Raw genomic sequence first — 26,035 nt, 5'->3', positions numbered from 1 at the left:
TGAACTTACTAAATTTAATTTCTATTAACTTGTATATGGAATTTACATGAAGGCATGGACTGCACCTCTGCCGTAACAGTACTGTTTATACCTAAATTAGCTAAACTTCCACGCACCAGACCACAGGTAAAAGCAACAAACTGCAAAGACAGAAGTTAGATGTACACTCCCCTTTGGTAAATACAATTGATTGAATACTACCTTTGGAGCGTGTTCTAAATGCTTGGGTGATATTCTCGTGAGGAATCTGAAGGCATTATCTTGAAGTACATACACCCCTTGATGGTTCGTACGAAGATTATCGATTGTTTCTTATAAATCACTGTCCAGAAATCAGTACATATGAACTTCATGGTTTCAAGCTCGTCTTTGAATCGAGTCCATTCCCGGGTGAGACGTTCGATTAGCCTGTAGCCTGTTGTGTATCCTATATACTCGAGGGTGGACAAATCATTTTCCTAGAACCAGTAAAGCACCAAAGTTTACAATGTGGATAACAAGATAGTTCTACTATTCACCTTGCTTTGCAGTAGGGTATAGTTTACGATTTCTGTATGCAAATACTCAAAAATACTATCGTCCGACATTGCAACAGAGAGACCAAAACAATCTCCTGACAGACACTGGAAGTGTCAAAGTGTCATTCAAGTCGTACAAATAAAAGAGCAGGTAATTGTTCAATGGCTGAATGCAGCTGAATAACAATTCAAATATGTCAGAGGAAAACGTGATTAGAAAATAAAGCTGGTCTGATCGTTACAAAAAAGGAAAAGTTATAGTCAACAGAATCTGTCCCTCCCTAAAATATACTCGATCTAATTAATTCATTAATTTATTTGAGTGTTACAATAACTTCTGCATATCTAGACATATTTACAGTCGTTCAAATAATTTTTCGACCCAGGCTATTTTCATGTTCCCTCTGCGATTAGCTATTTGAACTGTGGCTTACCAGGAGCGGTGCATTATGGAAGTATGTATATATTGTATAAATATTTCAATTATTAAGTGAATCGGTAAGCTAGCTGATTTGAAAATTCGGGTCACCGTCCTAACCTAGAAACATACCTTGAAAATCATTTAGATATTTAATTATAATTTTCTACTTCAAACTATGCAGTAATATAATTGATTTATATTGTTAATTTTAATTAATGTAATTTTGTTAAACATAAACAAACATGTGTCCCAATATTTGATGTGAAACTGTACTCTTCTAAATAAGAACATATGAAAGTTGGCACAATATGTCACACGTCAATTGAAGAAGTGGAGATTTCTTCTCAAAAACGGGAATTCTGAAGTGTACCCAGTAAGCCTGAAATTAGTAGATGGTGATAATATAATGTAAAAAAGGAAGCAGAATCATCAACATTACAGAGATTTAGTGAGAGCGGTTGGGTTTACCCGTAAGTCTTAGTGCATGGAAGGTAATGATATATATTTGCTTCATAAATTATGAATAAAGTTGATATCAAATAAAATCCTTTTGCTTCCTATAGATCCGGTTTTTGAAAAAATCACCCGATTTACAGACCCAACAAATCAATGCCGCCTCAAATTCTAAGTAAGCCTGAAGATGTTCTTCGGAACTACATTCTCTACCCAGATTTGGATATTCACGACCCACAACCCGAAGTGCTGTTTCGAACGCCAGACGAAACAAACTTATACCACTTACCGAGCTGTCCAGCTAGTACTACTTTGATACCACAACGTGAATATGTTACAGGAAAAATAGTTGATTTTGTGGAGGTCCCAGTGCCTGATGCCGGCTGCGATGCTCGAAATTCAATGTCCTTACGGCGGGCACCGGGCCCGATCGAAGAAGCCACGAGAGGCTCTGTCATGAACTTTCCATTTTGGCCTGGCGGATTTGAAGAACCGGAAAAAAACATCGAGTCCCTCGAAATCGATAATTTTGATTTTGAAAACGATCTGCTTTCAATTGCCCCTGGGTTCACTTCGGGTTTACAATTTGAAAGCGGAAAAGGCAAGGCTGCAACTGCAGAAGAAATAGAGAAAAGCAAGCAGGATACAGTGAACCTATTGGACGTGTTGCAGCAAGGAAACAGCGAGATTGATGATTGGTTGAAATCAACAAAACCACAAGATGAAGAGAAAAAGGAGGACGCGACTCCGCTTATTACTGAAATTGAAAAGATTTCAGATGACATGATAATTGCGCCGGACGTGCAACCTATTCTTAATATATCCAATACCGAAAATATTAAAATCAGGAGTTTAGAATGGGCTGAAATGATTGATATAACTCATCCGGTGACTGATTTCTACCAGAAGATACCGAACCCTGCAATGACATACCCCTTCGAATTGGATGTATTCCAGAAGCAAGCAATTCTTCTGCTGGAAGAGAGGAAACATGTTTTCGTAGCAGCGCACACTTCTGCAGGTATGTAAATTTCCTTATCATTTCCGCGTTATCGGTAAAAGCCTAAATTATCGATTTTAATCAGTTAAATTACATACGCCGACAGAATTATTCAAGCAGAGTGAAAGCCTCTGTTATTTTATTTTATGAATGTTGAAAAGTCGGGAATCGAAAGTACGAATGGTATATGCTGTAGTAAACTTGCACGAAAGAGAGAAGTTTGGCCCATTATGGGTAGGTAGGTAGGTATCAGTGGCCGCTGCGAGAAGCTCAATTAGCGCTGTGGTGCGCCGTTTTGATGCCACAAACTCCTAAGACCGTGACTGCTATTATGGGGGCAGGGAGGCAGACTCTAGCCGGCTCGGATCTTCAGAGCCAGCCCGTAGTATTCACGAAGGAGAGCAGCTCTCCCACCCTGCAGCTAGAAATCTCTCTGAGGTCCCCAAAGAATGGTTTACCCAGTGTCCGTAGCTTGACTCCACCTATAGCTGGGTCGTCGCAGAGGAAGTGCCTGAGGGTTTCCTTCCTTATCCGCAGCTTCGGCAATGCCAATTGTAAGGGATGCCGAGCCTGGCGGCGTGGTCTTCTATGGGCTAGTGCCCCGTGCAGACCGCCGTAATCTTGAATGCATTTGCACGCGTCTGTCACTGGAGCTGTCGTGATCGGGCTATGTTATAAGCGGGTCAAATTCTCCTTGACTTGGCACAACTCGTAAGCCTTAATTAAATTAGGAAGAAGTCTTGAAAAACAATAGATTTATTCTTTGAATAAATATACAAAACTCTGGGTACACTGGGGTTATATGCAAGTTAACATATTCCTATCTCCGTCCAATAAACCACTCCTCAAGTCATCACTTACCTGTAATTTACGCCATAAACCCAAGAAGCGCATTCCTCAATTCCTAGCGGAATATTATACGTATTTCCCAATTCTACCCACAGTACAATCAGCCAATCCAATTCCATACTCCAAAGACCAAAATTCAAGGCTAGAGATCTCTTCTGACGATCGAATAACGTCTAGTGTATTAAATTCATCTAAAACGCAACATTGTCAATTATTTGAAGAAGGAACTATTTAATTGCACCTTTGTGCCACTGCGAGGTAATATTTTAATCAACAAGCAAAATTGCAATTAGTTGCATTAATTTTTGAGTAAAACAAGATTGAATTTCGAAATTAAAGTTTCACTCGATAACTTACATAGCTCCTGCTTCCGATAATAGCATGTATGTATGTATGTATATATTATCTCACCTTGTTCATCAAAACGTGATAATCTCATGCGAAAAATTTATTTTCGTTGTAATTATGTCATCGATTTGTAAAATGTCGCTCATACATAAGTACGTACAATACTCATATTGGCTTCATTTGCAGCCTCACTAGTTGAGTGGAATCACATCTCGCTGAGTCGGATGTGCAGCTTTCTTATTGTGCCGTTGAGTTTGTGTTGACGTATCTCGCATCAATTGAGGCGGTTCCATGTCGCCGACTCTTTTGAATCGATTCGCCTCTTTTGTGCTGAGTCGCATCACTTACATCAATGGATTGAGTTTCATAATTGTGTCGACTCACTTATGAGTCGCCCATCTCTAATCTAGATTATTTCTGAAGTTAGAATGCTCCACGATATTCTCGAGAATCGATAACCCTCCAGGGGCAGCTCCACCTCCGTACTAAGGGCCGCATATCTGGACCATTAAAAGGTAACATGCTCCATATCCACCGAATGCCGAGCAATACTCGTCTTGTCCGCTTGGGAATTGTGTTAGGTTCTAACTAGCTTCTCTATATCATCGGTTAATTCATTTTGAAAGATATCGGATAATTCTGGGGGTTCAGCGTCCGTTTATCGTCACATCTCTTTTGCTACTCCAGAATAGATTTATTCCGTGCTAACTATCGAGGGATGGTATGATGCTCGTCGATTGCATATGTGGCGGTGCATCATAGAGGTGTCGACCCTCCTTTATGAGGATCTTGATCTGTTTGATATGTGTTACAATAATCACTCCGATGTCATCTGTCGATGTCAAAATGCCGATACATATTATTATTAGGAGAAGGCCGACGACCGAAGCCTGGTAGGTTATACGGTAAGGCATATCCCTTGCATGTAGCATAGCACATCCACCACACCTATCTGCCGTTGTTGACGGCTCTACGAAATGTGATTCAGCTCTCTCCAGGGCTTCCCGAGAAGCCTACACTTCTCTACTGTTCTGCGTCATGGCGACCTATTCGTCGCCCAGTCTAGGGTTGTGGAGTGCATTGCATGCCATAGCCAACAATGAAGTTGTTGCCCTTTCTTAGAGAATACATCTACCGATAGCTCGGCCCATATGTCGACTCAGTTCTTTGTTCGAGAGTTTCTCAGGACAGAGTATTATATAGCGTATAAAGGGTGACTGTATAGCAAGGTAAAGGTGCCCTCTGAATTGCTACGATGTTTATGGCTATATAAACTGTATACACTGCAATCAAAATTACTATTTAGATTTAATTTTTTTTCGATCGCATTCTTGACTTCATAGCGTTTTTCAAAAAATTACAGTCCTTTACTGCTGCTCTATTCTTCTTTGTGCATTAGGCTCCACATGTAGATTGCCGGCTGAAAATGTGATTGGCGCTTCACTTTCATTACTCATTGCGATAAAGCCTGTTATGATTTCCCCCTAAACAGAGCATAGCGTCACAACCAAGTTTACTGTTATCGTAACCCGTTTACTGAAACGCGTTTCAATACCCTCATGTCTTGCCTAGAAGACTTTCGGGATAAGCTTGATTGGGTATATTTGGACTCAAATTTGCAAGCGCTCTAGTAAAATCTATGTTAGTATGACAACCGACTGAATTATTCTCGGCGACTCTGTTGAGTGGTTCAAATTAGTTTCCTTGACTTAGCTTATGAAATATCACTATGCATAGGCGTGCCTTCCAATAATTTGAATAGAGACGTCGATACAGTAAATGGTCAAGAACCTGTCTGGTAATTACTAAAAACGGGTGACGTTCCCAAGCCATATGTGAATGTGATACAAAGGGAGAAGAGAGCGATTTAAACATCTCGGGTCAATACTATCAGCCAGTGGAGAAACGCGTTATGAAATCGCTTTACGCTCTGTTATCCTCTATGATTCTGAATGTTGGCCGAATATAAAAGGCATAAAAAAGTGCCTCGCAGTAATGAAGACAAAAATTTTCCTTTGAACTAGTGGCGTAGTGATTTGATACGATGGATGGGGACTTGAAAGAATCGCGACTGCATTCAGATCAGGCATTTGGCAGAGCAAAATGGCGCAACCGATCACGATGAGCCGACCTTGCAACACAGACTAAAAAAAGGGGAAGATACAAATAGAGAAAAACTAGAAAGATCAGCTTTTGACCGATGAGTATAATGTTTTCTTCCTGACATACAGAACCGATTAATAAATCGGCTCATAAGGAAGACATTATATTTCTATGTGAACGCTTCATAGCATACCAACTACATTCATGAATACCGAAAGAGCAAGAAGGGGTAAGAAATCAATTAGCTATCGATCAGTTGAAGTAGAGAAGCCGGAATTGTCGTATTATGCACACTACGTCTATGGGCTATCATTTTAATTTGCTGACAATTCCGAAAGGCATGCACTCTACTGTTCTACTCCAATAAGTGCTAAGACGAATAGTGTGTTCTATTGCATTGTTTAGCACGCAATTATGACCTATCCCTCTGTCACTTTCCCCTTCTAATCAACTTACCGTATGTCAACGTAGTTCTTGGTTTAATATGTTCTCAGACTAGAGTACTCTGATTGGAAGCTTGGAACTTCCGAGTAACAATAGCGGTAACTTTCTATCTGCTGCTCCCATATTACAACACAGAGGGAAGATTAATGAACAAAACAACGAAAACCGATCTGATATGTCAGAGTTCGTTATCGAGTTCGATGCCACTTTCGACAGAAGCAACACTATCTAGACATGGAACTTGCCCGATGAAGCGCAGGTGAAGTATATTCTATACAGATCCACTGATGTGATCAATACAAGGTGATCCAGAACCAAAGTCAATCTGCTCTTCGTTGAACAGGCCTTCAAGGTGATCCTTTATCCATGAAAGGACTAATTTAACTATTATCTTCACGAAAGCAGATGTCAAGCAATTATCATCCTGGTGGTAGCAGTGCCTACCTTTGAGATGTTAGCAACCCCTCCCCTCCTCTTTCTCCAATTTCAGATTGCCAAGACAAAATATTTTAGTTTTTCCTGTCTGCTCCTTAATGGAGTATAGGGCAGATTTCAAATTTTTCGGTTGGGTAGTTTCTGAAATTGGGCTCGTTAAAGAAATCATCATTTTCGACCCTTACCTCTCTCCGCTTTTCCAACAAATGTCAAAACCAGGTACGGCATCGAAAAGCACTAATCAAAACATATCATTTGATACTCAACATGACTATAATCGATGAAAAAAAGTGTACACCCCCTTTTGCATGTATAAGGACCCCCTTCATCTCGACGTAGAAACATATCACCCACTACATGTCTGGACGTTCACAGTTCCCACATTCCTACCAAATGTCGTGTCAATCAGTAGAAAAGTGCGTGTGACAGACAGACAATAAACCAATTTTAATAAGGTTTTATTAAACAACTTAAAAATTAGAGGAAGATCGTTTTTAAAATCAGGAGAAACCCGGTATCTTAAGGCGAATACTCTCAGTTTATTACAAGCTACTGATTGTCCAGGGTTTAACGTAAATGTCTGTCGTGTATACAAAATCCTCTTCAGACACGGATTATTTTGGAGGACATAATCAGAGCTCCACCATGTTTGGTACAGCGGTACTGGTTTATTCTAATATATCTAATATCTTTGACGCAACTAAGTGGTACGGCGCCCGATTTGTACAGCGCAACTGTACACTAAAGCCCACAAGAAGTTCTGCTCGCGATATGGGCACAACCTTCTTAAAACCGCAAATAATCGGGAGTACATCCTCCAAGAATTCTTCTTGAGTATATGTCTCAGACCGCTATCCCTGTACCGATGGTAACATAACCTACGGTAAGCTTCTTGTCAACAGCCACTTCAAATGAAATCCATTTCAGAATCAGGTCTCGAGTACGTGGGAACAAAGTCTAAGGTCAAATGTACCATCTAATTTGTTTGTTTCTTCCAGTATACGAGGAAGTCCGCAGTTTTTACAAATATACCTAGGCAGAGAAAGCAGAACGTCTGCCAGGTTCAGCTAATAGACTATAAATAAAAGAATGTTCGCATGGGTAATTTGCTTCTGGCTTACTAATGAACAATTGGTACTACTGTTTTTCTTCTCACAAATAATTTTTCCTTTCTAATATACTGTAAGTTCCTAGCTGAACTCTTCTTATAACCATACTATTTAGTATACTATTTTTATGTCACTCTCAAAAGTACAAAGATACTCTCTCACCACTCTTATCCATCGTGCAGTCAATAAGGTTTATAAGCTACATATATATCGGAATATCGATTTCAAATTTCAACCCATGTATGTTTACAGGTAAGACAGTCGTTGCTGAATATGCCATCGCCCTCTCCCAAAATCACATGACCAAAACTATCTACACTTCTCCGATCAAGGCACTTTCAAATCAAAAATATCGTGACTTCAAAGAAAAGTTTAAAGACGTTGGTCTTATTACCGGTGACTTACAAATAGAACCAACAGCCTCTTGCCTCATTATGACTACAGAAATCCTTCGTTCGATGCTCTATTGTGGTAGTGATAGCACTCGCGATTTAGAATATGTGATATTCGACGAAGTCCATTACATAAACAATGCAGACAGAGGTCATGTTTGGGAAGAGGTCTTGATTTTACTACCGGAACATGTGAACATAATTATGTTAAGTGCAACAGTACCAAATACATTGGAATTTGCTAACTGGGTGGGACACACGAAAAAGCGAAAGGTCTACGTGATTAGCACCCTGAAGCGTCCAGTTCCCTTGATGCACCATTTGTACACTGGTTGTGGTGGGAAGAGCAAAAACGACATATTCGTGATTGTTAATGAAAAAGGGGAATTTCTCACTGAAAATTATAGAATGGCGGTGGCTAAAAAGGAAGCAAATGCCAAGGGTGGTAACAAAGGGCCACCGAATCCAAAACAAGATCAAACACTTTGGGTTGGCCTGGTGGATTATCTGAAAAGAAACGATAAACTGCCTGTTGTTGCATTTACGCTTTCAAGGAATCGTTGCGACCGAAATGCAATTGCTCTACAGTCATGCGACCTCAACACCGGAAAAGAAAAGAGTCTGGTTCGAAGCTTCTTTCAGCAATGCTTGCAGAAACTTAAACCTCCTGACCGTATCCTTCCACAAGTGACATCTATGCAAAGCTCTTTGGAACGTGGTATTGGTATACATCATAGTGGAATACTTCCAATATTAAAAGAAATTGTGGAAATGCTCTTCCAACGTGGACTAGTAAAACTGTTATTCGCTACGGAAACCTTTGCGATGGGCGTGAATATGCCAGCAAGGACGGTGATATTTGACTCACACATAAAATTTGATGGGAATGAGCAGCGAATGTTGGAACCGGCAGAATATATACAAATGGCCGGCCGTGCAGGTCGTAGAGGTCACGATGCTAATGGGACTGTAATACTGCTTTGTAAGAATAAAATTCCGTCCGATATTGAGCTACGGTCACTGATTCTTGGGCGCCCAATGAGACTGGAATCTCGCTTCTTGCTCACATATGCAATGATATTAACTTGCTTACGCTTCGAAAATGTAACCGTTGAGGACATTATGTCGCATAGTTTCAAGGAATTTCCAACTAAACAAAAACTGCCCGAAACCGAAAAACAACTGAAGTTAACGCAGGAGAAAATTTCAACATTAAAAGAATTGGATGTACGCTTGCAACCGCTTTGCACTTTTTATGATGTTGCCGTTGAATACAGAAAGGAAATGGATCAAATTATGGTAAGTGCCGATTGGAAAACCATTTAATTTTACAACTTATTTCTAATTTTTATTACAGAAATTGTTAATCTCGCAACCGAAAATCGCAAAGGAGTTGAAGATTGGGAGGGTTCTTATTATTTCCCAGAGTCATCATTACAATAAACTTGCAATTTTACTGTCCGTCGTAGCGCAGTACGGTAAGGAGATAGCATTCAAAGTGTTGGTTTTAGATCATGAAAACGAAACAAGTGCCGAAGAAAAAGCATTCACACTAGACCAGGTAAGGACTATGTGACTGTACATTTGGATGCTAATATTACATTCTATTAACATAGAAAGAAAGCCAGTCGTCAGTGAATTTCCTTGATCGTGGCGAATTGTGGCACAAAATGATATCTTTAACACCCCAGTATAAACACTTCCATCCGGAAGGAATCGGTGGTCATGCTGTGCTCAAGATCGGTCCCACTGATATCGTTGAAATCACTAAAAAAGATATTAAGGTTGACGCAGATCTGATACTGAAAAACTGGGATATGCGCCAAATACCACGCTTTAAAGACTCACCTCCCGGACCCAGCGTTGTTAAAGCTGTCACGGACTTACACAATCTGAACAATTCATACATTGCTGATCCAAATTCACTGCAATTCGTAAACATGACGCAAGAAATAAATATTCTGGGAAGCGACGGAACGAATATAGATGTCCTGGAAACCATCTCATCTCTAAAACGTTTACTCAAGGATGTAGTTCCTTATACAAATATTGCCAATTTCGAACACGAGTTCGCAGTAGTTTTTGATAGAAAGAATCTGGAAAATAAATTGGCCGATCTCCAGTTCACGATCTCCAAGAAAAGCTTGCAGTTGTATCCAGATTATTGCAACAAATTGCAGGTGTTGCGTGCTTTAAATTATATTGATGACCAGAATGAAGGTAAATTTATTAACTTCACTTTAAATATATACGAATATTTGCTGTCATTTGAAACTTTCAGTCACTATCAAAGGAAATGTCGCATGTGGAATGGGCCAAAACGAGTTGATTATAACTGAATTGGTACTCTGTAACATTTTTACCGATCTAGATACCGCCGAAATTGCTGCATTATTATCCAGTTTAGTGTTCCAAGCGAAAACAAATGTAACACCTGCGCTGACTGATAGGCTAAAAGAAGTATATTTCTCTCGCAAGGATTTCTTCCGCGATTTTTTCACTTAGAAGTATCATTTTTTCTTTATCAGGGAATGGAAAAAATTATCGAGGTTGATGATGAAATAACTAAACAAGAAAAAATTTACAAAGTCACATCAACCGAAGCAAAAACTCGACTAAATTTCGGTTTAGTGGAAGTGGTATATGAATGGGCCCGCAATAAGGTAGATTGGAAAATGTGATTGTCGAGAATATACCTTCTTGTAACTCTGTATTTCTTTTGTTGTAGCCATTTGCAGAAATAATGGAGCTAACAGATGTTCAGGAGGGAATTATTGTAAGATGCATCCAGCAATTGGACGAAACGTTGCGTGACGTGAAAACGGCGGCAACCCGAATCGGCAATCCTGCGTTGCAAAGCAAAATGGAAGAAGCTTCAAATACCATCAAAAGAGATATTGTATTCACTGCGAGCTTGTATACTACTTTGTAGACTTTGTATATTTGTTTGTCAAATTACATTGCCATTAAAATAGAAATTAGTTTTTCTCTGATGGCTTCCTGACAGTTCCAGGGATAAAAAGTCTGACCTTTTCCAGTTGCCACGGTTCAATGTTAATGCCACCCACAGCATTTGCCTACCTTAAAGACTTTCAATTAAGAACTACCTGTTTCAACTGCGAGACATGCGAAATTCACTTTCAATAAAAGCAAACTAAAATTATTGCAGTGACCCCGAAAAAAAAAAACAAATACTAAATCGCCCAAGTCATTTCCTGGCCTTTCCCGTTTCTTCTCTTTCAAACATTTCAAATACATTTTCAGTTGTACTAATGAGCGATTTGGACAAATACGAAGCTCGAAAAATACGGAAAAGAATAGAAATAAAGCAGGGCAATCTCAACTTGCTTCTGCCCGAAATAAGGTTTCTCCAGTTTGTCGAAGAATTAGAATACTTCCAGCAAATAATCGAAGGTGTCGATACAGACGGACCCACTTCACATGTCCAATTACATCTGGCCCGTACTCAGTTCGAAGTTCTGCAAAATAAATACAGGGAGCTTTTGAAATTCTTAACGGAAAATTCAAAACGTATTGAACAACATTCAAAGGACACTCTATTGAAAGATTTATTCGAAGCAGTCCGTGAGTCGACATTGTTTCTTATTGCAAACTTTCAAAATTTCTGCTTACAAATAGAAGCGTCAACTGAATTTATTTATAATATAAGAACGATTTTGTGGATTTATGACTTATTATCGAACTTGAAGGCTGATATAGGTACAGTCAAGGAGAATTTCTCAAATATACAGAGGAGTGCTAACAGACGAAGGGTGAAAGAGACTTTTATTCATATTTATACCGAAGCACTTGCTACTAGTAGCCTAAAATTCGAGCATTTGGCCAAATCGTTTCCGAAACTCGGCAGCTTTTCAGGGCATCGACTGCGGTTTACAACATATAGAGTTGCTATGTCCGAAGCAAGCAAGTCTGGCGATGAACATATCAAACAACCTGAACAAGAAGAAACTGAAAAAAGTAACAAAGACAAGCAGCCGCAGGTTGCCGAAGGGACACAATCTGAAGTTACTACAGATCCACAACAGGATACTGCCAAAGAACCCCCGCCAAAAGCCACTGAGGAGTCGATCGCAGCTGCAACCAAGGAAACGCAGGCAGAGACGGCCGATGTACCACCAGTAGATACTATTACAAAACCACAACTAGAGTTGACTGAAAGCCATGAACTAGATGTTATCGAAAAACCACAACCAGAGACTGCCGAAGGACAGCAACCCGAAATTACCGACGAAATAAAAATAGAAGCTACCGTAAAGTCTCAACAAGTGGTGACTGAAAAAGAAAAAGAAGGTAATATTTTAAATTCTAATGTTGATACACAGATCAAAGCTGAATTTCCACAAGGCGACCAGAATGATATTCAAGATTATACAGATGAGAGAAATGATATAAAAGAGCAGGAAGAGAATACCATTAAATCAGATGTGACCGAGTCCAAGGAGGCCGCGGAAAATCCCGCAGAAGTTGGTTATGAGGAAGAAGGTATAGCAGGCGCAGACGATTCGAGCGATCTTAAAACCCCCTCTAATTTCTCTCTTACATCATTAAGAGTTCAAGCACAGGAAGAATTACGAGCTGAAATGCAAACACATAAATTAAAAATTGAAAATGCTCTTACTGAACTAACAAACCTTGAGAATAAATTAGTTGATCTGAATAAGATAATTCTCCAACGAAAACGTTCTTTCAAACGAAACCTTGAAGAAATAGAAAAGCAAAAGCGAGTTATTGCTGATGAGATTGAAGTTTTGGAAGATGATAAACCTAGAAGACTGCAAGATGTTGCCGTTCAAATAGGCCAGTTGACGGGTTTAACGGAAGAGCGTATCCGGGATCTCGAAAAGCAAAAAGACGATATCAAAAATCGTTCATTAGTACAAGCATCTAAATTAAGTGAAGCAGCCCGAGAACTTTTGGCGTTCGAATCATCAAAAATTCAAAATTTAAAACAACTCTTACAAGAAACTATGGAAGAAACAGAGAAAGATGAAATTCAGGCTAGTATATACCTTGTAAAAAGAACATTCGCTGAGGAGTTGGGAGTGTTAAAAAAAATTCAAAATGTTGAAAATTTCCAAGTAGATGACCACGGTGTCTTTTATTTTGACAAAACAAAAACGAAAACTTATGTTACTTCGGTAGGTAGTGCATATCTACGTGATAGTGGTACCATTGGACCCCGAGGAGAAAGCGCTTCGTTTGAAACAAGTTGCACGTCATCTGAAGTGGCTTCCCGTTTGGACACACAGAAGGTGAGAGCCTCTATTGACCAAAATGCATCGGAATCATCGTCGTTTACTTCTCAGATAACAGTGGAAGAAACCAAAGGTAAATAAATATCTTATTTTCGCATTGAATGACTCGTTTCAAAACAATGCCCAATACAGTTTCTTAGGAAGAAAATCCGGTCCCCATGTGAAAATTATAGGGAATTTTATATTTTCTTAATATATGTACTTCAAAAGTCTACACGGGGTCGTTAACCTATGTATTCAGTAACGAAAATAACATGAAAATATAGTGAAGCCTTAGTCAAAAACAGACGGAGGAGGAGAATTACAGGTGGTGTTATATAGATCATTTTCGGAGCATAATAACTTTCTAACTTTAATATTTTTAATATTCTCAATTTTCATACCCACACTTTTATCTCCAAGCCACGTTTTTCAAAATTTCTCATTTTTCTCAACTGCTGGATTGATTTCCATATTTTTTCAAAACTAATCTTAATAGTCGTAATTATGACCCAAACTAAAATTCTAGAAATTCCTTGAAAGTCAATGCATTAAAATCTTACTCTTATTTTATAAATTGTCGAAGAGATCTTAAATATGTATTAAAAACAGCACAAACAAATCGTTTTTTAATAATCGCTCAGCAAAATGAACATTCAGTTGAAACCCAACTGAACTTATCCCTATCCAAAGCGGTGTTGACGTGAGGCCGTACATTTCTATCCCTTTTAGTCGCCTTTAATAACAAGCAGGAAAGACTTTAAGTGCATTCTTAAGGGCATAATCACATGGTACTTGGAAGTTTTGTCCAGTGAAAATCCGAAACAGTGGTAAAGTAAAAGTCCTGTTACATTTTTTAAGAAGTAAGTTGTCGCGAAAATTCCTTTTTCTATACTTTTATAGTAACCTATGTTAATTGCCTTTTAAACCAAGCATTTTCTTATGCAGCATATCTGCTGTGCACATTATGAAAATTATCGAAAAAACATTCATTAAGTTTATATTATGATAGATGATAACCCCCTTGCTAAGCTGCATGCTACAATAAAAGTTCAGCATATCATTGGGAAGGAGCCAACCAATGCCTGCTAATTTGTCTTTGGCCCAGGACTTCGATATCCTTAAATTATTATTCACAGCCGTAGGTAACATTCCGACCATCTACAGTTGCAAACCATAAACAACAGCACCCATTCATAAAAATAGTCTTTCAGAACGTATTTTTATCCTACATCAAATGCACTAATTGCAACACCTATTCAAGGTAGAAAATTGAATCGTCCTTAACATATAGAAATAACAATAAATGCCTTAATAATTCCTTCAAATATAGACGTTATTCACAGCGTACGCTTCAAACACCCTGTGCACTATAATAACCGCATAATTTCTATCAGCATTAGAATTCTTTTTCAACTCTTTTGATTTGAAAAAATATGAAGTTAATTTGGAAATTTCTGAAATTAGTTTGGAAAATTCTGAATTTAATATAAGGCTTATATTTACTTTACTGTTCGATATCTGAGAGGCGATTGCATCCTTGTTTTCCAGGATTGATTTGATTGAGCGAGAAGCTTTTAAGCACTGGAATACATCAATTTGCTTATCGCCACTGGCCATGTCGTTTATGGTTGGTTGTTTCTCTTTAATAGAGAAAGTAATTTTTTTTGTAGGCATGGTAACATGCCACGAGTGTAACGAAAACGAAACTGCATTGTAGGAAGAAAAATATCTAACACCAGATCAGTAAAGTTGCTTCTGGCTTTATAGGAATTACATGATTTCTTAAAAAACATTTATCTCGCATTTCTCATTGTCCTCTCCCCTTCTTCAAAATAGTACGAATTAACGAGATTTTGCAGCTGGAATTGCGAATTATAAAACGTTTTAAGTCACCTTGAGCATAAAAATAAAAGAAATTAGGGAGGGGTCTAAATGCATTGTTTTTATACAACTTACCGGGATTTTGTCTGCGGACTGGAAAATTTGTATGAATTCCACCATATAAGCTTTACTGTGACGTAGTCAGGAGCAAGTGCTACTGAAGAGGAAAATTGATGAACGTTCTTCTTTGGTTGAAAGTTTCTATCATTATAGATGCGGTATTCCGAGTACCAGTTAACACTTATCGAAGTGTGAAGAACACAAATATTTTTAATAAACTTACGGAAGCTTTTAATTCCTTGCCATCTCTACGGTCAGATTGTTGAACAAGTCTTTGATGTCGATAAAAATTAATTTCAGAGTTAATCAAGATTCCGATATATCTAATGGAACGCAATCCAACAAATCCTGTCGTGACCGTGATCAAAGATGATTCGCAAAAATCATCTTGGAATTCTGATAAGGCCCCATATGTCTGTCCGTTGTGAGCACCCATAACTACTTGAATTCGCTTGGGCATATGACCTGTTCTGGCAAGAAGGTGAATGAAGCGATACCAAGGCCGATATAAATTAAAGGACTTTTTTTGATAATTTCAGGACTCCCTCAGTTTAAAGCAAACTCTTTTTTTGGCTTCCCAAGCTGTTCTTGGTAATGCTCTGTTTGTTCTGAATATGTTCCGGATCATTGAACAATTTCTGTTCTTACTTATCATACTGCGTATGTATTTCTTTTGGTTTAGGTAGAATGCATTTGATGCTATCATTAGTCTAGATAATGACAAAAATTCAGAATTGAAGTTATATATATACGACAGTTGATTTTACATAGGTTTTACGTTTATGTTTTGTGTACGGAGTGGGTTTTCAGCGATTTTTGAAATGTAAATCAAGACAAGAAATTTTTCTATAACGATAACGAATTAACAAGCAGCGAAATTTTATTCAGAAGCAAATGTTGATAGATTCGATTGGCGTATAGCACTAATGATTGATGCACTTGAACTATTCAATGGATCTGTCCAGTTTGGGTGCACTCTATTTGCGGTCACTAGAATTGACAACTTCAGCTTTGGTCTATAGCCTCACTTATAGCCTCTTAGAAAAATTATCGTTTTATAAAATAGAATCAAAATATGTTTATTGAAATGTTTTGAAGATTCCGACCCAAGAAGTTTGCAAGCATATCGAAAATCATCGAATAGATTTTCTATTGACCGGACAACAATTTTCCTGAACAACTGATTATCCTTTAGTGTTTCATTCCCTAACTTCTCCTAAGATGCCAGTGAAATGCATCAGGCAAATTTTCCTGACGTGTTTTCTTACGAGTTTATGAATTTGCGATTGACAAGCCATAATCAGCTTCCCTTTCATTCCGAAATTTCTTTGATTTCTGGCGAGGCTATAACTAGGGCCCATGGCTGTGTACTAAATAGGAGTTGCCACACAGTACGCCGCTTCTAGACCAGTTATAAGAGGGTATCAAAGTATGCCTCATGGAATAGTTGGTCATAGTTAACTATCTTAACAATGTAGTCACATTTTCAAGCAACTGTGTACTTAGTGGAATGTGGTGGTGAAGAAACACTATTTTTTCCTACGCTAGCACATATTTGTAGTTGCAACTAAATTGCTAAGCACATGTAACAATAAGGAAGGAGATTTTCAGGAATTCATACCTAATTATCTTCAAGTGTGTAATTTCCTGCGTTAATTGTAACGTATTTTACTAGTTTCTGTATAGGGCATTGAGAAATAATTTGAATTTCGCACATGAGATGGAAGTGTAGCTATAACTACTTTTTGAATTAATTGAAGTTTTTAAGTAGTATTTTGTAACCACGATTCAACGTTAATTCTAATGCAATGAGTTGTTACGTCTTTAATGGTGTAAAAGCGGCGATTTTTTAAGAAATCCCTGTCTCAGCTAAAGGGTTAAGAAATTAAAAAGATGTGCTTAGTATTTTTTGCTTAGAATTACATGAGGAATCGTATGTATATGTATACGGTTGTGTCAACGTGATGCGTTCTACTCTTTATTTGGTCTTTTGATATTTTGTTAAGAGAATTCTTAGGTAGTTATAATGCTGAAAAATTTGCACAGTATTAGGAGTTTTCCACTACTAACAGTTTCTCATGCCTCAATTTTTGCCAAGCACGCTTTTTATCTGGCTTATTTTTGTCGTAAGCTGATGAATATTTTTTAAAATAGAAGGAATGTTCACCGTACTGACCTTTGACAACATCTATTTACAAATGTGCTTTATTATCTGTAAAAATGTTAATCTCATAAATTCTGTTAAAATTTCAGATCAACTGCCACTGGATAGCGAAAGTTACATAAAATATACATTAGGGAAGCCACTTCGTCAAGCATTAGCAGCCATCACAATTTATCAACCAAGTGATCCTATTAATTATTTAGCTAATTATTTACTCCAATACCGATACAATGCACTACGAAATATTCAGCGTCAACAAGATTTTGAAAATCTGGCTGTTCAGCGTGAGCGTTATGCGGAGAAAGTACAATTGGTATGTTCTTTGATAAATTAATTCGATTTTCAAAAAACAGTGTATTATGTATTACCTCTATCAGGAAAATATGCGACGCGAGAATATGAAGAAACCTTGCAATCCTTGTGTTCAACCACCGGCTGAAAAATACTTTTAAGTTTAGCGAATCAAATAAAAAAAGACAAATTTTTTACTAAAATAATCAAAATTTCTTTATTGAAGACACTAAACGGGAATACATTTGGTTAAAATAAAATACATCTAATTTATTCGGGCAAAGTTGGTTTAGTTTTACTGTTAAGTACACCAAGATGACTCCATTTTGCATTTCCCGTGAAACCAATAAGACATCATTTTATTCGACTGCGTAAGATCTTTCGTGGCTTTATCGAAATCGTAATCCGATTCCTTACCCTGCAACAAGAAATAATAGTGTTGTAATCTTCCAATATTTCCAAGTGCAAGGCCGCCGTTTTTTAAATTATTTTTATTTCCTGATAACATTGTGTTTTGTCATATCTGACCGGTCATTATATATGCAACCCGACTTGAAGAACTGAATAACGAGAATGCTTAATGGAATTAAACATCTATCCGAACAATCGGAAAACATGGTATGTAAGCCTGCGTTTCAAAATATATTAATAGTATTTTTTCCAAATTTGTTTACTGTTACTACTGCGGAGAACATTCAAGATAAATTTCAACAAAACAAAATAATGGATCTACTAATTACTTGGCCGAGAAAGTTGATGATTCTTATGCCTCAAGTTGCCGTGGTCAATCCCTGCTCAAATATCAGAGTTATTAAACAATGCCCCAATGTAGAAACCCCATAGGTTATGCGTTACTGCCACTTCAGGCAAAATAAGTATCGTATGAGGATGCATTCCGGTTCCCCGAGCGCGGTCGATCCGACGGTTTTCTCTTCCATTCTAACTGTTATATTTGTCAGGATTTGCCTCCACCATTCCCATGCGGGGCCAACGCACATTTTCCTGTAAAGTCTTCTACATGGCATGAGAGGACTGAAATGTGTAAATCTGTTCTCTCACATTCCCCAGCCCAGCTAGCATACAGGCATACAAACACCTGTCATTTCAGTGAATCTGCATTTAAGTGCCGGTGCACCTAAATGGTTAATTCTTACAATTTTTTGGTTTTTTTTATAGCTCTGGTGATAGCACCTCGCCATACAGACACCCCTAGACTATAGTGTTGGTTTCTATCAATACCTGAGCTAGCTTACTTCCAACCCCTTGTTCACCAAGAAGTCGTAAGAAGCTGTGTGTCTGGGGTGACGAAATCATCTCAGACACATACACAACTTCTGGCGTTCGTTTTATTTTTAAGTATTTCTTGAAAAACGGACTCTTATCAATTTTACTGTTGACATGATATTCCGGGCTCGAATGATCACAGCAACCCAATCATTCAAGCCTTCCATAACAAAATGCACGTAACACATATAACGGTAAAACTAATGCCGCCACAGCTGCTTACAAAAGCATTGGAGATTAAGCGTCGGCAAATTATGTTCACAACCACCTGAAAGGCGTTATCTTTGCGGCGGCCATAAACATATTTGAAACCGGCCGCTAAAAAAAACGGAAACGATTGGTTCGAACATCATTGTAAATAAAACGGAGCAGAAAAATGTTGTATGTCGAGCAATGCAGCAATCTCAAAGAATATGTGCACACGTAGAGACTTACCACGAACTCCGTTGACCTAATAGACAGTAAAGCGCCATTCATCTCGATGCTCAACCTACCAAAACAAATCTGATTTCTGGCCGTATCGGCCCTTTAAGGTGATGAGTTGAGTATTTCGACTGCTGCAACTGCTTAACAACTAGAATAATGGCGAATTGAAGGTCCCGCTAACTGAAAATTACGGGCAAATTCTGCATGGAACGGATAGTCAGTGTAATTCATCGGCTTAAGAATCATAATCCTCCAGGAGCCGATGGAATTACAGCCAAAGCGGTTAAATATACAAGCAATTCATCAACTTATGCTCAAGATCTTGGACAACGAATCAATGCCTGATGACTGGCAACGAGGCATTATCTGTCCCATACATAAAAAAGAGGATATCACCCAGTGCAGCATAATACCTCTATAATATTAAGCTCTACAAGATCTATCTTGCAAGCTCAAGCTCTTGACAAATCAGAATCAGAATTTCTCTCTGAGGTAAACTGTGAAAAAACTGTTCGAATATGTCCATCAGCTGCACTCTCTCTTCGTTGCATTCGAGGCCGCCTATGTTAGCATGGCCTGGGCAAAGCTATACATGGTTATAAGAGAATTCGGTATTTCGATCAAATTTATAAGATTCACTAACCTGACGCTGACCAATGTACGAGGCCATATAAAAACAGCAAGATCATGTTCGAGACTTTTCACCATCAACACCAGTCGTAAGACAAGATGATGCTAATGCCAGAGGCACCATCCTCTTTAAGTCCCCAACTGTTGGCCAATACTCACGTTATCGACATTATGAGAAGAACAACCCGAGATATACAAATTCCCTTCATCCAGATCGTCATGAAGGCAAGACAAAATACATGATAACAATGTCAGCACGAAAAACCATAGAAACAACATCACATAACACTGGTCAACTGAGAATACTAAAGATAGGAGAATACAACTTTGAAATCGTTAATAATTTCTCGTATCTATGTAGGGTCGAAAATCATAACCGATAATAGCTATGTCGACGAAACCCATGCACGGTTGTTGGCAGTCACATTTTACCATAGGGTCAAAGTTCCTACTATACAGGACAGTGTCAGACCTCATGTATTCTTCGGAGACAGGACGGAAAGTTGTGAACTTTTATCCATATTTGAGAAAAGAATCCTCTAATGAATTTTTGGTCTCCTTGACGATGGTGGAAACTTTAATTATGGGTTGTACCACTCACTTGAAGAAAATTTTTCCATATAATACCAACTCTATCTATCACCGTTACAGAGTTAAAGCGTTTTTCGTAAATAGTGTCGAAAATCGTCACCTTTACTCCCAGATATGACACCATTTTTAAAAACTACATAAAATTTCATACAAATGGATATTTTTTCAAGTACAAAGGTCACCGTTACTTCGAAGATATAACTGTTCAAACTTTAAACTAATTTCAAAATCGTACATAAACTTACAAACTTGCAAAGTTGACAAAAGTTGCCTCGTTATATTGGATTTCGAATGACATGCATGGGCTTAATTATGGGAAATTTACGAATATTACGCATTAAATGAGGAAAAACGTGATTTTAGTGTGGAACAAATCAAACGGTGGTGTAATCCACCATTAAAATGTCTACCATCTTCAATCGTGCGCGAGGCCACGACCGTTTGGTTATGGATAAAATCAGAGTCAATAGGTTGCAGCGGCTCATTGATCCGTATAGGGGAGGATGACCCAGCCCGGAAAGTCTATAGAGCAATACCTATGGAAAGAAGACGTGGCAGACCCTGCTTGAGATGCAGCGATGGCATAGGCCAGGATGCCAGTCAGTTTTCAGCTTTATCGCATTGATGAACCACGGGTCAAAACCGAGATGTCCTGTGTTCATAATTAAGGCAGGTCTAGATTGAATATTGGTTGTTGCACTGTTGATGATGACGATGGAAGAATACTGTATCTAACCCCGTAAAACAGCGCTGGTCTTCCGCTTTGCTATGGCGGGAAAACCCACCGACAAATTCCTTTTAAAACTCTGCTTGCGTATGGTGTAGTCTGTTACGAAGTACCAATAAAATAAAGTTCCCATGGTACTTCGTTTAGGATGTTATTATAGCGGTAAGGCTATGTTGCTCAGCGTCCAGACTCGGAGTCTGACAGCATTGCATCATACAGCGTATGGGGAGGAGCCCCAGTAGCACTTTCCCATACGGTTCTTTGGATCCTATTGCATTTCTTGCTCAGCGCCGACATACAATAGAACCCTCTAGTTGGAAACTACATTTCTGCATAAAGGTCTCTTGGAGGTGTAGAAACCTATACACGGCTCCTGAAACCTCCCTCTATGTTTAGCCTCCAATTTAACTTATTATCTATGATCATATCCAGTTTCTTTATTTGCGGGAAAATGACAATCTTCGCACATTTAGGCAAGGAGAATTCTGGTCTGCGACTTACAGTCCACAGGCGTGCCCGTCGTAATCTCGCTGAGAACGGAAGAAAACGTCCTTACGTCGATATTACAATGTCATTGATATACGCCATCACCTTCACCCCACTCCTGTCCAGCATCCGTATAATTTCATCCATTACTACCAGTCAGACCAGAAGAGCTAGCGCCACCCTAAGCCGTCTCTTTATTCATAGATTTGATCAAGTACCTACTTCCCCAATCAGATTGGATTGGGTTCTCGCGATGGGAAATAAGAAGCCTTGGAGAAAGGCTCGATTAGATGCACTGAGTGAATATATCCTTAGGCTCGTGACTAAGAAATGAAGCATTATCCATGCTACACCATTGCAGTGAACTGTTAAGTACAAATACTACAATTACTTACTATTCGAACGGGAAATATTCGTTTTGTGTCTACTCTATGTATATGCTCTCTGAAGGCACTATGTAGACTATCTAGATCTTCATCTGACAAGCACGGCTTGCATAGTTTACATTCGACAGTACTGCAGGATTCGGTACAAGGCGATTGAGCACAGATTTCTGCGTGAACCACTATATTCTTCTCGGCTGATATCATCTCCTCCACATTGTTTGTTCTAAATAGAAATAAATTGATTTAATTTATAAAATGAAGTACCCAACATTGTGATATACCTTTTTTTAAATGAGCTTCTTTTCACTGGACTTCCAATCCCTATTAGGTTCAACAAACTATAGAGCACCTGTTCGTAGAGTAACGTATTCATTTTAAAATGTGCTGATGAGAGATTTGGGCTCATATTTGCTTCCATTAAATACGCGTTCAGTTTGTCGTCAATTACTAAATCGAAGCGAATCATTTCGAAGAAATTGCGTTTGGATTTGTAGTTTTTCAATATGTCCACAATATGTTTCTCCTTTTCCAGAATTATCGATAAAATGGCTTCTTCTACATTCTTCCAGATTATATCTGGATCCTGGTTATGGCTACGAACATATGCATCGAACGAATCTTTCATGCCGAAACCTAAGTCATTGTAATATGGTGAGAGCGACGGAACTTCCCATGAAGGTAGGTAATCGTCACCTACTATGTATTTGTCAACATTTTTCGCATCGAACGGATGGTATTTCACTGGACAATAACGAAAAAGAACGTCTCCTTTGTAGATGTAGACTCTCAGGGGATCGACGCTGGTAATTATCACATAAACGCCAATATCGAACTTGTAACCGTCCACCAAGTAAGGATTATGTATGAACTCCTGAATGAACGTCTCATTAGAATTAAAATCTATCTCGTCTACAGACTTTATGTAAATGTGTCGGTGCTCATTATGCTTTTGGACGAAAAGCTTAGCAGGGTGTTGTTTTGTGTACTCCAGAAACTTATCCTTTTCCAGCGGCAGTTTAAATGACTTCGGAACGTGTGGCACGTTTGTTGTAGACAATTCAAGTTTGCTTGTTATGTACCCGCAGCCAGGAAAGTGATTGACTTTTTGATGTGGTTTGAGATTTTTCATTCTTGGAGCATGCACCCGGAATGGGTAGTCGTGGGCCCACAATACATCCCATTCATCATCGAAAGCAACTTGCTCAAGACCCAATCGCTGAAGGACGCCATGAACATGCTTCAGATGTTCGTCACTTCGACTTCGTCCGTATATAGCATACTTTGGCCGTTTTATTGATTCTAATGGGATGGTTGCTTCTGAACAATTGGAAGTAGTTGGATTTAATGTTGAAGAGGGTGAAAATTTTGTGTAAAACGAAGGGAACGTGTCTTTTGGCAGCAATTGAATGCAACAAGATATTAGCACCGTCACAATGAGAAATAGAACCTGGCCTTTTGTTGTCCTCAAATCGAACAGCTGAGAAGTTGCATCTTGGAAAGTTTTGTCCTCATTACTTTGCTCCTATAGAAAAAATCATATTTTTGGTGATATTTGTGGTAGGGGTAAGTTTTAAGAGAGATAGCGTCACTTGCAAACGAAAGTGTACATCTTCAGTTCTAAGCAATTAAATTCTAACTTTGAAAACTCGAAATCCAGGGAGAAAGGTCATTGGTCGTCGAGTCATGCCTTGAGAGTTTTAATGCATTGAATATGTTTATATATTATATTTTGTTATGAATATTTGTTAGAATGAAACACGATAGAAACTCTCAAAACCAAAAGATCTTCTTCGGAACAGGTGTTCATTAATCAAATGACAATGGCAACTTTCACCTGTTGCTCTTCCCTTACCGTGGCTGATTTCTCCGCCTTTACTGATGTCATACTTCTCGGATAATATTTCTACTTAAAGCACTAAATCGCGAAACTTAACTTACTTTAACAAGACAGGACAAACTCCAAACACTTCCGCACCCAATATATGGGATGTGAACATAACGGTAATTAGTGAGTATTTGACAGTAAGTTAGCACTACCATGGACTTGGATCGTACAATCGGGAAGAAGTGTAGGCGGCCTGAAGAATTGTTATGAATGAAAAGCCCCCGTCTAACGAACGTAACCATAATTGGATGCCTGAAATGTCATAACAAACGCACGTGCGTTGCAGGTTGAACATACGGAGAGTGCCAAACAGGTAGCTTGGTGCAAGTTTTCGGGGAAATGTTTTATTTAATTGGTTTGGGACTTGGCGACCCCAAGGATGTGACAGTCAAAGGATTAGAAATTATAAAAAAGTGTGATCGAGTTTACTTGGAGTCATATACATCCATTTTGACGTGTGGACAGACAGCACTGGTAATGATGCTTGATACTTCTTGATACTTCATACTATTTAGGAAAGGGAACCTTTCACTTATTTCACTAAACTTGAACGCTTTATATTTTAGGAGGAATTCTACGGCCGTTCATTGATTTTAGCCGACCGTGAATTAGTTGAACAAGGAGCAGATGATATCCTTGCTGGCGCTAACACTCATGATGTTGCATTGCTAGTCGTAGGTGACCCATTTGGTGCTACAACTCATACTGACTTCATCCTGCGAGCCAAAGAAAAGGGAATCCCCTTTCAAGTAGTCCACAACGCTTCAATTCTAAATGCCGCCGGCTGTTGTGGATTGCAACTGTATTCATTTGGTGAGACCATTTCGATACCTTATTGGGACGACACATGGAAACCGGACAGTTTTTACGATAAAATTAAAATGAACCGTGACAACAACTTGCATACATTATGCTTATTGGACATTAAAGTAAAGGAGCCAACGCTGGAATCATTAACGAAGAAGAAACGTGAATATATGCCGCCGAGATTCATGAGTGTGAATGAGGCTGCCGTGCAGCTATTAGAGATTTTAAAGAAGAAACGCAGTGAAGGAATTGCTGATGAAGACTTGGCATACACAGAAAAATCTTTGTGCATCGGTTTATCTCGAGTTGGCCACGAAAGCCAACAAATTGTTGCTTGCAGTATGTTAGAAATGGTGCAAAGCGATTTAGGTGCCCCTCTACATTCACTTATCATTCCGGCTGAAAAGTTACATCCGTTAGAAGAAGAATATGTGGCGCTTTTTAAGAAGTAATGGAAATATTTGTACATGTGAGGCGATAATACTGTTTTATATTTGTGCATAAACCTATTTTAATATATTCGAAATGCGATTAAAATTTTCATTTTCATCAAAAGTACGAAATTTAAATCATCTTGGCCATAGAAAAATTTCGTGAAAATAGTTAATATGGTTATTGTAAATGTTTAACACAGTAGGCCAAAACCGTAACAGGATCTTTATGCTCTAGTAATGTGTCTTATCCACGATTACTTTTAACATGTGATCAATTTACCCATTCTGTCGACGTTGTTCTTCACTGTAAAGATGGTATCGCTTCCCGCCAAATTATATAATAATCTTGTGGACGCTGTCTGAAATTTTAGTCGTCTATGCTTCCATACCCATTGAGTTGGGAATTAAATATTCATTAAAGGATTCCTTCCTTGTTGTAAAAGGCGACCAATAAGAGTAGAAATTCGTCTAGTACCTGAATCTATACATTTCGCAATTTCTTCACTACGAACACGTTACCAGCATCTCGGATAGTAGCTGACCTCATAGCTAATAAAAACAGATTATATTATTGGTTTCTGAAATATGCGTACATTATTCGAAAACATTATCGATGATCCCAGAATTATCGTTTTCTCCAACTTAGCCAGAAT

At 38.5% G+C, this 26,035-nt stretch overlaps 5 protein-coding genes across 10 annotated transcripts; 3 read left to right on the top strand and 2 right to left on the bottom strand.

The window, feature by feature from the left end:
• LOC119653189 (trafficking protein particle complex subunit 6b) lies at nt 1-705 on the bottom strand. The gene is given in 4 exon segments (XM_038057746.1): nt 1-140; nt 202-305; nt 308-458; nt 519-705. Coding segments are annotated over 4 exon segments (450 nt in total). The 5' UTR covers nt 588-705; the 3' UTR covers nt 1-14.
• Nucleotides 706-775: 70 nt separating this feature from the next.
• Nucleotides 776-11,044, top strand: LOC119653187 (helicase SKI2W). Of its 3 annotated transcripts, XM_038057741.1 has the most exons (9): nt 776-973; nt 1,226-1,430; nt 1,503-2,413; nt 7,933-9,371; nt 9,430-9,633; nt 9,689-10,292; nt 10,354-10,532; nt 10,601-10,735; nt 10,801-11,044. In XM_038057741.1, the coding sequence occupies exons 3-9, from the start codon at nt 1,549-1,551 to the stop codon at nt 11,002-11,004; spliced, it is 3,630 nt and encodes a 1,209-aa protein (XP_037913669.1). In that variant the 5' UTR covers nt 776-973; nt 1,226-1,430; nt 1,503-1,548; the 3' UTR covers nt 11,005-11,044. The 3 variants fall into 3 exon arrangements, with proteins under 3 accessions (XP_037913669.1, XP_037913670.1, XP_037913668.1); XM_038057742.1 differs by having other exon boundaries at nt 858-1,409; XM_038057740.1 differs by having other exon boundaries at nt 858-1,430.
• Nucleotides 11,045-11,281: 237 nt separating this feature from the next.
• On the top strand, nt 11,282-18,009 carry LOC119651699. 2 transcript variants are annotated; one of them, XM_038055411.1, is made up of 4 exons: nt 11,282-12,383; nt 12,438-13,421; nt 17,525-17,748; nt 17,813-18,009. In XM_038055411.1, exons 1-4 carry the CDS (start codon nt 11,345-11,347, stop codon nt 17,885-17,887), a joined length of 2,322 nt encoding a protein of 773 aa, XP_037911339.1. In that variant the 5' UTR covers nt 11,282-11,344; the 3' UTR covers nt 17,888-18,009. The 2 variants fall into 2 exon arrangements, with proteins under 2 accessions (XP_037911339.1, XP_037911338.1); XM_038055410.1 differs by having other exon boundaries at nt 11,282-13,421.
• On the bottom strand, nt 17,919-24,367 carry LOC119651700 (probable tubulin polyglutamylase ttll-15). Of its 3 annotated transcripts, none has more exons than XM_038055412.1 (4): nt 24,195-24,367; nt 22,538-23,778; nt 22,266-22,479; nt 17,919-18,144 (listed from the first exon to the last, which is right to left on the bottom strand). In XM_038055412.1, the coding sequence occupies exons 1-4, from the start codon at nt 24,294-24,296 to the stop codon at nt 18,028-18,030; spliced, it is 1,674 nt and encodes a 557-aa protein (XP_037911340.1). In that variant the 5' UTR covers nt 24,297-24,367; the 3' UTR covers nt 17,919-18,027. The 3 variants fall into 3 exon arrangements, with proteins under 3 accessions (XP_037911340.1, XP_037911341.1, XP_037911342.1); XM_038055413.1 differs by having other exon boundaries at nt 24,109-24,353; XM_038055414.1 differs by having other exon boundaries at nt 22,538-23,127; nt 24,109-24,346.
• A 27-nt stretch (nt 24,368-24,394) lies between these two features.
• Nucleotides 24,395-25,501, top strand: LOC119651702 (diphthine methyl ester synthase). The gene is made up of 2 exons (XM_038055415.1): nt 24,395-24,615; nt 24,708-25,501. Exons 1-2 carry the CDS (start codon nt 24,481-24,483, stop codon nt 25,398-25,400), a joined length of 828 nt encoding a protein of 275 aa, XP_037911343.1. The 5' UTR covers nt 24,395-24,480; the 3' UTR covers nt 25,401-25,501.
• The last annotated feature ends 534 nt before the right edge of the window (nt 25,502-26,035 follow it).

Source organism: Hermetia illucens, chromosome 3 (assembly GCF_905115235.1).
Source record: "Hermetia illucens chromosome 3, iHerIll2.2.curated.20191125, whole genome shotgun sequence".
In the NCBI taxonomy this organism is placed as follows: domain Eukaryota; kingdom Metazoa; phylum Arthropoda; class Insecta; order Diptera; family Stratiomyidae; genus Hermetia; species Hermetia illucens.
The sequence above is the reverse complement of the archived record's forward strand: the minus strand, read 5'-3'. Positions and strand labels throughout refer to the sequence as shown.